At 33.1% G+C, this 16,010-nt stretch overlaps 1 protein-coding gene across 1 annotated transcript; it reads right to left on the bottom strand.

Moving 5' to 3' along the window:
• Nucleotides 1–10,767: 10,767 nt before the first annotated feature.
• Nucleotides 10,768–15,770, bottom strand: LOC139774512 (maltase A3). Its single transcript, XM_071709850.1, has 10 exons — nt 15,255–15,770; nt 14,864–15,043; nt 14,482–14,639; nt 14,083–14,217; nt 13,525–13,730; nt 13,205–13,403; nt 12,591–13,045; nt 12,092–12,232; nt 11,912–12,018; nt 10,768–11,657 (listed from the first exon to the last, which is right to left on the bottom strand). The coding sequence occupies exons 1-10, from the start codon at nt 15,424–15,426 to the stop codon at nt 11,494–11,496; spliced, it is 1,917 nt and encodes a 638-aa protein (XP_071565951.1). The 5' UTR covers nt 15,427–15,770; the 3' UTR covers nt 10,768–11,493.
• Between the last annotated feature and the right edge of the window lie 240 nt (nt 15,771–16,010).

Genomic DNA, 16,010 nt, shown 5'->3' with positions numbered 1-16,010 from the left:
TTCTTAATAATTAAATTTGATTAAAATTTAAAAAAAAATAATGTTCCAACGAGTAAAATGATATAGAAAGTGCAAGTAAAAGGGGCAGACCTATTAAGTCATCTCTGAATTATGCATACATCTTTGGTGCTTGTATTAATTCATCCTAAGTAACCAGATGCCGGAAACATATCAGAATTTATTGACACCTATAGGAAAGAATTTGAGAGTTCGGTACGACAAATTGATGTGCTAATGTATGATAGAAATTTGCCTCAAAGACGCCACATTGGGGACGAATTTTATTACTGGAGAAAGTGCTTAATTGCTTAACGTACGTAAGATCCATTCGTTTTTTATAACTCAGCGTTTATATATGAAATAAAAATTAATATAAAATATAACCATTTTTTTACGAAGTAAGAGAGGGAAGAAGTGTGGAAAATATAATTAAAACATATAAGCATGTTACTCTCATTACCTTGACCGCTACATTTGGAATGTCAGTTCAGGTTACTGACACGGAATTTTTTTTTTCTTTTATCCAGACCGAGTAATTAGAAGTCTGTCGGCGAATCTGTCGGCGAATTTAGTAGATTAAAAGATTGCAAAATTTTAATATCTATTATTTATTTAAGTTATCTTGTTAGATCCCAGCTGAGACATTTTCATTCTTAAAAAATAAAATAAAGCAAACGCGATAAAGTAGCGGATATCAGTATAACTTGAATCTTGATGTTAACGATAAAAAATGTCGACAGCCGCTTAACATCTTCCACGTATAATTTCTCGCAATTAGCACACGCAATTTGTGTTGGAGACTCCCTCCTTTTTGAGGATTTATATTCGTGTTGCGTGCAGCATGTTGAAAAGCGTATGGGTTTATCTCGTGAGGTCGGCTGCAGTTAAATCATTGTCTTTGCGAGAAGGTTAAGGACCTAGGCTATTAGGGTGAGCAAACCGGTTTCATATTCTTCGTAACATGAAATTGCTTTAGGAAGTCCGCAGATCCTTTTTTTTTAACTGACAACTGGCCGACGGAATAATGGACAAAAATTTTGTAAACTGATGTATTTAAGGCCATTATTCATTATGTCACATTTGATATATTAAAATTTCCGAGGATACGTAAAAAAAAAACAACACTTATTGTGCGAGTGAAATTGATTCCACGAAATCTACGAATAAAATTAATACGGTTGTCACAGCTTGTTGTCACTTTAGATATATTAACGGGATAAAATATGAACGGATAAAATATGAGAGTAACAGGAGCCTATCAATACAGGGATATAGATTTTTATCTCTTGTTATTATCCTTTGTTTCTGGTAAGAACGTATAAGACAGCGGCCATCTGATCGATCTATTACATGGATCAAGTACATTCGCTCCGCATTTGATCAACACCGCGATTGGTCATACAATGTAGGTTGCTGCAATGGTCACATTCTGCGAACTCGTCGCGAATCGAGGATTCTCCTTTTTTTCCATACATTTTTCCGCGTACCCTTTTACGGATTTCTGTGACTAATATGGATTTTCTGCTGGAAAGTTCTTTTTACACATTCCATCTGAACAAGATAGCTAAAAAATAAACAGTAAACGCGAATTTAAATAATAAATATACGTTTAATACAATTGTAATTCGCCAGTCCGAAATAATAAAGCTTAAGACGTATGAATCGGCCTAACTGGCAATAATTTAATACTATATTGGTCATTATAGTCGTCAAGACGATACGACCGTAATTTGGTTCGATTATCGTCAAGGCATATTTTTTGACCAAGGATTTAATCAGTATAAATTGATATGATTTTTGATGCTTAATTTAGCATCTCATTTAAATAATTAAATTTATTGCGAAAAATATTACCTCAGCCAGGATTCGAATTGGTACAACACCCTTCACGGAATGAGGGAAGTTCCAGGTTCGAATCCTGGCTGAGATAATATTTTTCGCAATAAATTTAATTATTTAAATGAGATGCTAAATTAAGCATCAAAAATCATATCAATTTATAATGACTAAATCCTTGGTCAAAAAGTATGCCTTGACGATAATCGAACCAAATTACGGTCGTCTTGACGACATAATGACCAACATAGTAATAAATTATTGCCAGTTAGGCCGATTCATACGTCTTAAGCTTTAATAAATATACGGATATAACTTAAAAAGTTTACCATGCACACTCTTTCAAATATCGCTATTATAATAAAAAATAGCACGTTATAATAAATCCAAATGACGATGTAAGAAATATAAAAAAGCGACCTGTTTGAGTGTGATCATAGCTACACGAAACCAGAGTAAAAAGAACCAAATTGTAACCAGTAATTAACCAGAAATCTAATTACTAGTCAGTTACATTAAATTAAGTTAAATTAATTAGTCAAAATATTTCTAGATAAAAAATATAAGTGTCGTGAAACACTCTATATCTGATCATCGTATCTAGGCTGATTAAGCTTATACCTAACATTCTACTTTTTATTGTACCACATATCAAGAGACACGGTAGTGTCTCGCGCCAAGTATACGCGAAGCGAGACCGCACCGTGACTCTTTTACGCGACCCGGGCGGTGGGCCTGTGCACATCAGGTGCTCTTCCACTGGCCATTGATGTCTTCAAGGTACACCCTTGCTAACCCCAACGCCGAATCCGACATCGACGCCGGCGTCGGGAAGCTCGTTCGTCACGATAATGCACCGAACGCCGAATTCGCTGTACCAAGACACCTTCTTGATTTGTGAACGCGATCAGAATGATCGTGACATCTTCATCGATAATTTAGTAGATCACGCTGCGCAACACGATTTTTACCCTCTCGGCGGAAACAGGCAATCTTAATTGAAAAAAATAGTATACACAATATATACATAATACATTGTATAATACATAATAATTACATTATATATTTACAATAAAATACGATGTAATACAATTATCTGTAAAAATTGGTATTATTTAAAATTTAAATTGGTATTTAATATAAAATACCAATTTTTGATATATTAAATAGTTTTTAATATAAAAAGTATTTAATACGAAAATTGGTATTATTTAATATATACATTTAAGTTGTTATTATTAAAAATATAATAATAATAAATAATTATATTTATTATTATTATATTAAAGATATTACTTTTATTTTGTCTATAATTTTTTCTATCGAATTATATCCCCTTGTCCCTGCCTACCCGAATCCCTACCTACCTATCCGTATCGACCGTATCCCTACCTACCCGTATTCCAATCTATATAGTCCTACCTATCCATTTTCCTACCTACCCGTGTTATAATCTAATATATAAAGCTTTAATTAATTAAGTCCGCGACACGTTTTATAAGGGGCCTGATTTGCTGGTTGATCCAGAGTGATATCTTAAAGTGCAGATACGATTATTTAAAATTTGGAATTGAGGGTTTTAATACGCGCGCAATTGGTATTTAATTGGGGTTTTTCCCGTACATATGTAAGAAAATAGCCCTACTAGGCAAATAAACAGATATATATAAAATTATTTTGTATGTTACCTTGTGTATGTTAGCTACCTTACAAACCTTTAATTCTGGCCAATATAGACCTTATCTTAAAAGATATAGCGTAGTTTACGTTTCTTCTGACCAAGATCATTGGACTCACCTTTTGCGTTGTTATTGGCCAAATCTATATTTTGGCTGTATGTCAGCCAGAAAATGAGAAGGAGACAAACTCCTTCAATGCCGGCTGATTAACAGCGCCAGCAGACGATTCTAATGTTACGGTCAATTACGAATCGTTGCGATCGTTAATAAACGCGCGTTAATCATACCGAAAAAAAATAAACAACCACGTTCGTTAATAGAATCTTAATTAAGTCTGATTTAATTTTGCTTTTAATTTTACAATAATACGCGTAATTAATTTATTCGTTCAAGAATTATAGACAACAGAAATGTAAAAATTAATCGATGACTCGATCAATCAATTATTTATTAATGAATGGACAAACAATGTTTATATATAAACTGAACCGAACCGCGAACCGAACCGCGAACCGAATCATGAATCGTCACTTAAATCTCACTTTAGATATCAAGTAAGATATTTAAACTGAATGACGTGAGATCCAAAGGGAGAAGAATGACTTCTTTACATAATTAATATCGCAATCAATATAATGAATTTATCAAGTCCTCGCGCATGTAACATGTGTCTTTACAAATTTTTCTTATACATATTTATATAAATATTTCGTTATTATAATGCAAATTGTTATCAAAATTATATTTAATATGACATATCAGAAATACATATCTACGATTATATTATGCATTTTAATGTAATATAATTGATATAAAAACTATCAACTTTGAAACTATCAACAGATAATTCTATACTCGAGATAAAAAATGATTCTATCCTGCGACAAAATATTCACTGGATCTCACGTTATTTCATTTTGCTTTGTTTATACAAAGCCAAGCTACATGGATAGACTATAAAAGATTAGGATAAAATCGGATCAACGCGAATCAAAATATCTTTTGGTCTTTTTCATTTATAATACATGCATATTGAACTTATTAACACATTTTGCTTCCTTACACCAATTTATGTAATATTTAATCCTGGAGGAATATTTGGGATAGGAAGAGAGAGAGAGAAAGAGAGAGAGAGAGAGAGAGAGAGAGAGAGAGAGAGAGAGAGAGAGAAAGGAAAATAAAGAGAAACACATTTAATTGTTGTATCAAAATTTTTCTTATTTTTCTATATAACCGGTTAATTTATTTTATTTTGTTAAATCTATCTATCAGATCTATAATATCCTATCAGAGACCTATATCTTTTAATATTTTTTAATTCTTTAATTGTAATTATCTATTGTCTATGTATAGAAAAATTATTTTTTATTTATTTTTTAATTGTGTATAAAAAATATAAATGTTTTTAAAATTTTTATTCTGTACGAAAAATAAAAGTCATAAAAAACTTAAATAAAATCTTATATCCAAAAAATGTTATTCCACATTTTGTAAAATTTTACTTCAGTTTTTTGTCTATATATATTTCTTAATAATTTTAAAAACAAATTTAAAAAATGTAATTAATGTAATAAATTTAAATAATTGATTTTAATATTGCACAAGAAAGATCATAATTGATATCTTTATATACTTGATAATAAAATATATATTTGTCAAATTCAAATAATTTGCCTATAAATTTCAGGCGACTAGTGTACTTGGCGTATTCTACGATACAAAGAACATTCAATTAACAAATAATGCATCAACATAACGTATGTGCTTATGGATACATTCTCCCGTAAGCACAATAAATCGATAAATAATGATACTCCAGGATTAATTATTCAGTCTAGTCTGATCTATAGTCTATCCATTTTAGGGCAACGAATCTGTGAGAAGTCGCATTTATCTATAGTACTATTATATGGATACAATACATAAATATATCTAATATTAGTCTCACAAATTCGTTACCCCATACCATTATAAAAAATTCGTCACTCACCGATCCGATGCGCAACGGGCGGAGTAATTCAGCCACGTAGCTACGATGATACTGTAACAAAAACGAAAGATTTAAATTAAAGAGGCGCTGAAAATAATCAATGTTTCAAAAGATACACATAATTCTTACGCGCTGTTATCGCGATTAAATCTAATTCGTCATTTAATTAGATTTACTGATATAATTATCTATTTTCCGGAAAAAATATTTACAAATATAAATTTCTATAAAATTTTAAATAATTTCTCTTTCTCTAATTATTTTTAATTGAATTTTTATATAGTTTATCGAGATAAAACAGTCTGAAAAAATGGGAAAAAAAACTATTAATTATATGCAGATAAAAGATGATACTTACCTCAAGGTTGCTCCGCCGGTGCCCGATGTCTCCCTCGAACCTCCTCCTCCTCTCAGGACGTCAGGCCTCCTCCTGCTTCTTCTCCTCCCACCGCACAGGACATTCGCGAGAAACACTCCAGGATAATAAACTACATCGCGCGCGGACTAATTATTATCAATGTCTTTCGCGCGATACTGTAGGACACTCCCGTTTAAAAACTCCATGAAAAGAATATTCCGTCAAGTATGCCGTAATATTCTTCAAATGGGCTTTGAAAAAGTTCTTTAGTCCGATATTACTTAAACGGCACTCCCGAAGCAAACGCGACGAACCGACTGCGGTTCGTTTATTCAGTTAAATCGGCGGACGAGGGTACGTTAGCTTCCCCGTCTTTGGATTTTTATCCAAGCAGAACAAAAGTTTTGCTTGAGTAACATCCTCGGGGTACTGGGCCTTCCTACCTCGCCAAGGTCTTACCCATGGGAATGTACTTTACTGTGTATATAATATAAAAACAGGTATTATAAAATCAAGTTATATCGAGATATATAAATATGGATAAAGAGGCTATAAAGAATTAGAATAAAATTGCAACATAATTAATAGTTGTCTTCTTTTTCATTAAATAAATTAATAAAACAATAATTAAAATAACAATAAAAATTGCCCCGATTCGTTCTGCGCGTTCATCACCGCGTTGCTTTAATGACGACGAAATGTTCCAAGATGTCAGCAACTTGCCGCGATACTACACGAATCGAGCGGACGATTAATATAAAGACACGCAAATGCAGTTGGCTAATCAAAGATACGCTATTGAATTTAAATATCGCGCGTACAGTACGGTATCGAACTCATAAATCTCGCCAAAGTAAAATTGCATTATTAATTTGCACGACGAAAAATCGTGACTGCCGGCCGCCAACTTACGCGACGCGAGATACACGATCGATTATGAAGCATTGACGAACGGGCGATGTATCATGGCGTTCCGTTACTCGAATCACTCGATACGACAATATAACTCAGCCCTCTTTTTCCCTGCGGAGAGAATCGGAGATAAATCACACGACAATAATTCCGGCGCGGCACAGCGTTCAAAGCACGACACGAGATAAATGGATGCTACATTCGAGTTGAGAAATATGGCGAGACGAGCGCGTCACGACTATCGCCCGCGAATATCTCACGACGAAAGCAAATCGTCCGCAATTGTCGTAAATACCTTCGCCGACTTTGCCTCGACATCTCCACCTCGACGGCGAGCGGCAACGTCTCCGTCTCGATCGAGCGATTCGCGCGATACGTTCATTCCGACAAATCACACTTTTAATACACTCGCAAATTATTTGAACGCGTACGGCACGTACTCGCGCGTAAGCGATTATTCCCGCGGCCCGCGGAACGAGGAGCAGGAGTGCCAATCTAAGAAACAAGCGCGTTCCGAATAACACACAGAACGGAGCACGGAGCACGGCGACAGGCGGAGCACAAACACTTCCTACCTGTGCGAAATTCATCTGGAGAACGATAGCTGAGTGACTTCCGCAGGTGATGGTACTCCGAGCGTTGACGGGAACAAGTGGCAAAGCCGCTCACCGGCAAAAACAATCGGCCGCGCAGCGACTTTGAACGTACGTTGCTTTCAAGTTCAATAGTTTTAATTCAACGGTCGCGCAGCCGTCGCGTCGCCCGGCTCGCCGCTTGCGCGCGCCGGCGGCGGCGGCGGCGGCAACGGCGGCTCGGAGCGGCCGAACGTGATTGGCCGGATCTGGTGGCTCGACTCGCGCCGCGGCGCGCGCAAGCGGCGCAAGTACTTGTATGTATACTACGTGACGCGTCGGTCGCCGGTCGGTCGCGTCGCGGTCGGTACGAGACGTTGCAGTCGTTCGTGTAATATCTTTCTCGTGAATGAGAAGAAATCCGGTTACGAAGTGTGGCAAAGCGAACGTACGTCGAATATTCCGTTCCTTCTTGTGTCGACTGAAACGAGTGGGATGCCGTCGCTGGGCGAAATGAACGCCGAACGCCGAATGCCGTGCTGGACGTCACGCCGTACGTATCGTCCTCCTGGCTGTGATTTGGCGGGTCTCCTGCAGTGCGCCGTGATCGGTGAGTGAATTATTGTGCATGAGATACAAATGATTCGAAGCGCGACACACCCGAATCTTGATAGAATCGTTGTCTCGCGTGTCGCAGTGAGACGATAACCTCGGATTCGCGTCTCTTGCCTCCGTGCTCCGTTTCGATTTCTACTCCGAATGTGTGAATCGCGCGGGAAGACGCTTCAGTAAATAGCTCGAACCTCTCGTTAAGCGCGGAAATTAATAATCAATTAAATAATTAAAGAGAACGATCGCGCGTTTGGTGTTAGCTCACTTATTGCTCGTCGCGATCGCGAACGATCGCGAACGATCGCGAACGAAGACGAGCGACTGGAGCAATTTAACCTTGCTTCAAAATGCATACGAACGTCGAGAGTGCGAGTTAACAAGCTCAAATGTGCGTCGAAGAATATATACAATTCCGTTTCTTTGTTAAAGAACAGGCACGCAATTCGCTCGTTCACTTAATTCGTCGTAAATGTTTCAAATTTATTTGCACGTGTGCTTCTTTATTCCTCATATAACTTCTACTTTACAAAAAATTTACGTTAAATTGTATAGTTTTTTATTTTAAATTTCTTCGCGATCGTTCTCACAGCACGGTGATCGGGCATACCATAAAAGACGATGAACCACGTCGCCGCCAAGATACTTAAAAATAATAAAACATTCTCTGTTGCTTGTTCCCCAAATATTATTCGTTTTGCTTACAAAATTTTTTATAAACGTGCCTATATTGCTTCGTAGTTTCGTGCTCCTATCTTGCAGATTTATTAGACGCAATTGCATTAAACGTCGCGTTTTCGGTCGTTGTTGGTTCGTCGTCTCGTTGACTGTTCCGAGAATCCTCCAAGTCATCGCAGTGCCGTGTCAAGTGCTTAAAGTTTTTCGCGGAGAGTTGTAAACATCGCGCCATACCCGCGCGTCGCGTCCCGCACTAGAATCACGTGATTTTTTCGTACCTGTTGGCTGTTACCTTCTATGCGCCCGTGCACGGTGATTTTGCTCGTTCGTTTTTTCCGCACGTTATTTTCTAGGGATGCATCAACGATGGAATAAATTGGCGATCATTGTCAGGTACGTACACACATGTCGTCGTTCTGCAGTTAGTGTTTCGATCAAATATTTTCCAATATTTGATTTAGGGATAAATATTATAGCAGTTACCATTTTCCAATTTTGCGACGACTCACGCACGTTTTACGCCACAACCGTGGCATGAGAAATTGTCTTTATAGATTACGACTGCTTTTACATTTTAATGGCTCTTAAATTAATAAAACAATTATTAAAAATGAATAATTGTTACCGACCGTGTAAATAAAAGATTGCCTCTTACTTTTGGAGGCTTTAAGAAAGATTATTTATCATTAAAGGCAACTTCGGCCAAATCTTGATTAACTTAATCAGCAGAATTACTTAAAGCACATTTCTATACAATTGCATTGTCTCTAATATTTTTCCGCATGTCAAACAGAAAAATTACTAAAAGCAACTTTGGTCATACCGAGATTAACTTGATCAGCGATTAATTCAACCGGCAGAATTGTTTAAAGCAAAATTTTTATACAATTTATTGTCTCTAATTTTTTTCCGTGAGTTAAATAATAGCATTAATAATTTGATTTATATTAACAAAAATAGTACAGATATATATTATTTGATAAGTTAAGTACCGAATAACTTGATTGGAGTTTTATTGAAACTCCGATAAAATAATTTTGTATTATTTCCAATAATACCTTCGCCACAATAATGACACGCAGGCTTAAAAAATATCACTGATGAAAATACAAAACTTCTAATACTTACAAGGATTTGCTTGAAAAGTTTGCTGTGCGTTAACTTAGTAAATTTTGCAGCTAGAAGTTCACGATCAAAAAAAGTGTAAAGAGTAATAAAGAAATAATTACTCATTGTTATTATTATTAATATCGTTCAATTTTGGTTTAGGAATTTTTCAGCTAATGTATATCATATTATAATAATATTTGTCCTTTTGTCTAAAATCTTCGAATTCTTTACGCAAATAGAAACTTCACGTTATTACATTTTTATGTCGTCTGATTTAATTTAAATTATTGTTGGAAATTTAGAAATACACGTCCTAGTAAGGCCAAAATATTAACAGTTATATGTATATAATAGTGTATTAACAGAGAGAGAGAGTTTGCCAATAGATTCAAATAGAATATTGTGGTACCAAGCTGATTCTGCATTAAACTCGTGTTCTGCCGCAGCAGAGCCTGCCGATAGATTGTTAGAAACTGATCAGAATCTGTCATTTCGTCAAATTCGTGTTCCATTCAAATGGAATGTATCATTTAAAATATTTAAATGGTTTACGAATTGCCACACTGAGAAAAAAACATTTAGATCCAAAAAAATATTTATTTAGATTGCTGTCAATAGCATATTTACTTAATATAATACACATATTTATTTAGAATTAAATATTTTTATTGAAATTAAGTAAAAATATCTAATTCTAAATAAATATGTGTATTATACTAAGTATTATACTAAGTAAAAGCTATTGGCAGCAATCTAAATAAATATTTTTTTGGATCTAAATATTTTTTTCTCGGTGCAGATTCTGCTCGATTTCTGAAATCAATCTGTCATCATATTCCGTTAACAAATTCTGTTATGTTTCTGCTAGCATTCTGCCGATACAAAATTTGTAGCAGACACTTTGTAAAATCTTGAACAGATTTCGTTATCCGAGGGAAGGGAATGATAAACATTAAATAAAAATTCTGAGAGATATCTCTCGAAAAGATGTAATCTCTTATCGGTTTTAAGAAAACAACCATGCAGTTGTAATTTGCTCTTTTTATTTTTTTTCTTCATGAGTGTATAACTGTGTAGTGTGTACATATTTCTCGGTAGGTCGTTCCTTTAGCGTATACAAATTTCAGAATCGTCGAAGTTGTCAAAACAGCCTCTCTTTAGCTAAGCTTTTTCATCGTGTATATAATTTTCGTGTTGCTCCATATTTGTTTTAATTATTCGAAGACGGTCTTGATTTCGCAATTCTATGCGATGGATTACGACATTTACGCTGATATTGACTCTTATCGCACTTGTCCCAACTGCTTAACCGGCAGTTTTGCGATTGCGATTGCTAGAATCCAATCGAAATAATTCTATTTTCTCTACAAAACACAATAAAAATATCTCTTAGAAATAATTAAATAATTCCGATCAGAATCCATTCTGAACAGTTCCATAAGACGTGCCCTGAAACAATTTTAAATGTTTAATAAATAAAAGAAAAGTCTTTTTAGATGTATAACTGATACCAAACAGTATTTATTACATAAAGACATTACATTACACACTTAACCATCAACAATATATACATGAAATGTCAAAACACGCGATCTCCGCAATGACAGTCGCTCACGAAATAAGCGCAGAGAGAGAGAGAAAGAGAACCAATCGGCATCGCGGAAAGCGACAACAATACTTCGATAGATTCGAGTATTGATGAGATGCCCTTAGAAGAGAAGGATTGGCTCTTATCTCCTATTATTATATTTAAAATCTGCACGATGTTATTATGAGGCTTATCATTAACAAGAATGCAGAAGTACAACTTGACATTGCATTATTGGGTTTCCTAGTTGATTCTGGTTCTATTGTCGAACCCTTTCCTTCTTTCTCTGTCGTACTTTCGGATGTATGATCTCCGGTTACTTTAGCTGTAAAAGATGTATTTTTAGCGGTAACGTTAGTTTTTTATTTATTATACTAATAATTAGTAATAGTGTTAATTGATAAATATTAATGCGATAAATACTAATATAATAATTCATGAAATTGATAATTTTATGTATCTGTGCATGCACGCATTAAAATAAATAAATAAAATTATTTTTTCTTAAATATATATTAATATATATTTATATAATATATATGTATTTATATTGATATATATATTTACTGAAAGACGTACTTGGAGTAATAATTGGATCAGTTGTGGCTTGTCCTTGTTTTTCTTCACCTTTTAATACAAGTGCAGCGTTTGCTGTTAATATGAAATTATCCCGTGGAACAGTGTCTCTGAAAATATGCATTAATTTATAGAGTAATTTGCGATTCTATTGTTACTTTTTTAAAAATAATTATAACTTACGTGACGCGAATTGCATTGCTAGAAGCCACAATAACATCCAAAGTATCTTCCAAATTAGGGTAAATTGAAGCCATATTAATTTCCTCTTGCCGTAGACCCAAATTAATTACGACAATATACACTGGATAATTTTCCAAATACCTTATCAATAAAAAATAAATCCAAAATTTCGGTCTTTATATAAACTTTCTAAACTTTAAAATAATTTACAAACGTAATATAAATAAAAGATATTAACTTACAGAATAACTTACATAAATAATATGAAAAAATGTGAACTATTGATTTTTAAATAAAATAAATAATATAAAAATATCTAAATTGTTTTCAAACAAAATTATTCATATTATTTTATGTTAACATATTCTGTTAAAGATTTCTATTTTTATTGCCATTCTGCCGACAAAATTTGTAGCAGACAGTTTGCAAAATATGATTTCAACAGATTCGGCTATTTATCAAATATTATTTATTACTATATAAATATTGTAATGCCAACCTTTTCAATACCAATACGCGATCATTATTCAGACTTGCAAATTCATAATCCCCATCTGTAAAAACTAACTCTTTTCTTAGACTAGCCAACTCCTGGTACGTTTTCAAATTGCTTCTCTTTTTACTTTGTTGTATTTCTACATTTCTATAAGCATAATTAGAATGAATAGGGAGATATGTGGTTTTATTTGTAGAGAAACCAGCTGAAATTTTGGAACTCCATTGCATGGGAGTCCTCGCTGGATCTCTTGAAAAATATTCATATTCATTTATGCCTCTGGCGCAACCCATAAAATCAATGGTTCTGTTCCAAAATATTTTTGTGTCCAACATAGCTATTTCTTCGCCATAGTATGTATATGCTTGTCCAGGTAACAGAAGACTAAGCATATGAAGACCGTCGATTCGGTTGAGTCCGATTCTTGAAGCTGCTCTCGAATTATCATGATTTGAAAGCTACATTTATAAAAAATAATTAAGCTTAAAAACGCAATTTTCTCCTCTTGGTGCACAATATACTATTTCAAATAGCAGAAACAACATAATTACAAATTAAATAAAACTTTTTTCAATTTTTATAAAATGAATTTGAATTTATTAATTTAAAATTCTTACCACCCAATTGGTCTTGGTGTCTTTTGGAAGAAATATAATCCATTTCTCCAAGATGTATTTAATGTAACTAGCTTCGCTGCTGTTACGAATATGTGTAATAAATTTAAAATTAAACGGTGGAATTCCTTTGTGCGTGCCATTGCCGTAATACGACAATAAATTTTCAACAGAAGTATCGTATGATTCGGCGATTAACAACCTAATGTTATTAAATCATATTAATTTTAATAATTAACATATATAATGTTATAATAATATAAGTATTAATAATATTATTATTAAAAAAAATAAAGTTTTAAAAAGGTCCTTAAAAATCATACTTTGATAAGGCATTATTTCTTGATACCCATTTATCGATATATTCACGAAATATGTAAAGAAGCTCGGTGCTTTCAGGAAGACTAAAAGTATAAGTACCCTCTCCCACAAAGGATTCATTTCTTAAAGCTTCGTCTTCGAAAAAATAAGGTACTGCATTAATTCGAAAACCATCGACGTTTCTTTTCAACCAAAAATCGAATATATCCTGTTCACAGAATTTAATTATTTACCAGGTTATTTTACAAAGAATAAGAATTATTCAAGAATTTCTTAATTATTCTTTAAATAAAAATTGTAAAATATAGATATTAATTATTATTAAATTTAGAGCATAATTATCGTTTAAATTAATAATTTATATTGATCAAATGATCAAATTGCTTTTAAATTTGTTTCAAACATTATGAAATTATTAAAGAAGTTACAAATTATTATGTAATATGTAATGCAAGAAAGTTGATTTTTTAATCTTCTCAGCTCTTTTTAATTTGTATCTTCTGTTTTAATTTGGATTTCCAAAATTATAAGTAAATATTTCAAATTATTATCTACGTTACCATTAATTCTTCGATTACTTTCTCGTTTCTCAAATTAAGATCCGGTTGAGAACTATGATACTTATGATAATACCATTGTTGTCTTTCATCGTGCCATGTCCATGCAGATCCTTCTTCGTCACTATATATGCTTACCTGGTGTATAAAATATATAAAAAGATATATCTATATTTATATTACTAAAATATCTTCATCGTTGTTTGCAAATTAGATTCAAATTTAAAAAATTTATTTATTTTCGAGAGATAATCTCTCTCTTCTTCCCTTTGAAATCTGGCATATAATTAAAAAAAAATTTTTTTACCTAGGTACTGATCTTTATAAAAAAATCTTTATCTAAAAATATTGTACATCATATTAAAAAGAAAAAAAAAACAATGGAAATGAAGAAAAATGTACCCAATTATTTGGTGGAATGTTGTTGCCGTCCTTATCGATACTACCATTTGTCCAGATATAATAATCAACATATGGCTCGATATTTTTTGCCGATAACTGGAACCATTCATGCTGATCGCTGGAATGATTAGGAATAATATCCAGAATGACTTTCAATCCTAAAAAAAATTGACAATGAAATTATAACAAAACAAGTGATTAAGAAAGTAATATTAAAATATACTAAACATCGAAAACAATATTATATATTATATAATATTTATGCATAATTATGTTCTACGCATATATTTGTAGATTAGAAAAATATTTCCGTACGTTTTTTTTTTGTTGGAAAAAGTGAAAATCTCAGGAAACTTGCAGTAAATTATTTACTATTTTATACCTCGATCGTGAGCCTCTTGTATTAGATTGTCAAAGTCTTCTAAATCACCAAAAATAGGATCTATATCCGTGTAATTGGAGACGTCATATCCAGAATCGATTAATGGCGAACGATAAATAGGATTCAACCAAATTGTTTCGATTCCAAGATTCGTGATATAATCGAGCTGGCTAATAATACCTGTAAATAAATTACATTAAATGCAATTTCACAAATGCAATATAATAAATAATATTCTATTAAAAAATTATTTAATATACAATATAATGAACATTCATGAATATATTAAGAAGAAAAATATTTTTTAAACATTTTTCTTAAGTTTCTGATCGATGAAATCTTAATATAATTTTAATTTTCACTTATAATAGCAACAATTTATGTGACTTACCCTTCAGATCACCCTCACCATCGCCGTCGCTGTCTTGAAATCCTCTAGGCCAGATCTGATAAATTAACGTGGTTTCCCACCATTCCCTTTTTGCAGATTTTTCACTATCCATTCCATTTGCCCAAAGTACGAAAGTACTTATCAATAATATGTAGCGCATAAGCGCTAACATTGTACATTAAGTTTGGTAAAATTTAAATCTGTCCACAATTTTTAAAACAAGATGCAAATTGAGGCTGTGACCTCTTATTGTTCTTATCACGCAAACTAAAACAAAACAATCTTGAAATTAGCAATTAGCATTTTTTTTAGCAATTTTATATTCTTTTAACATAATTCCGTCGGAGAAATCTCGTTTCTCTCTGCGCAATGACAACGTCTGCGCGATGTATCAACATCTTGCACATCACACACTATATTCCATAAAAAATCGAAACTCCAATATAATCCAAGCCTAACCAACATTTTGCATTAGTGATTTTAAAAGTTTTCAAATGTTTTTAAATTTTACATAGCACTCGTATCACGTTTCTAAGTTATCTGACAATTCTATTTTTAAATGTTTTGATGTACTAAAAAGAAATAAAACGTTTTGTATAATAGTTTCTTCAGTGGCGCCTTTTTCATCTTTTTTAAAAATTCTTATATACTTAAGTAGGCTAGAGAAAAGTGCAGGTTAATATGTTACAAAAATTCGTTGAAAATTGATGTGATATCGCAGTACCTTTTCTTGAAGAAATTCACTTGAGACAACTC

This window comes from Temnothorax nylanderi, unplaced genomic scaffold (genome assembly GCF_030848795.1).
Source record: "Temnothorax nylanderi isolate EJ_2023f unplaced genomic scaffold, tnyl_v1.0 TNYL_tig0081_pilon, whole genome shotgun sequence".
Lineage (NCBI taxonomy): Eukaryota > Metazoa > Arthropoda > Insecta > Hymenoptera > Formicidae > Temnothorax > Temnothorax nylanderi.
This window is presented reverse-complemented; position numbering and strand designations above follow the sequence as displayed.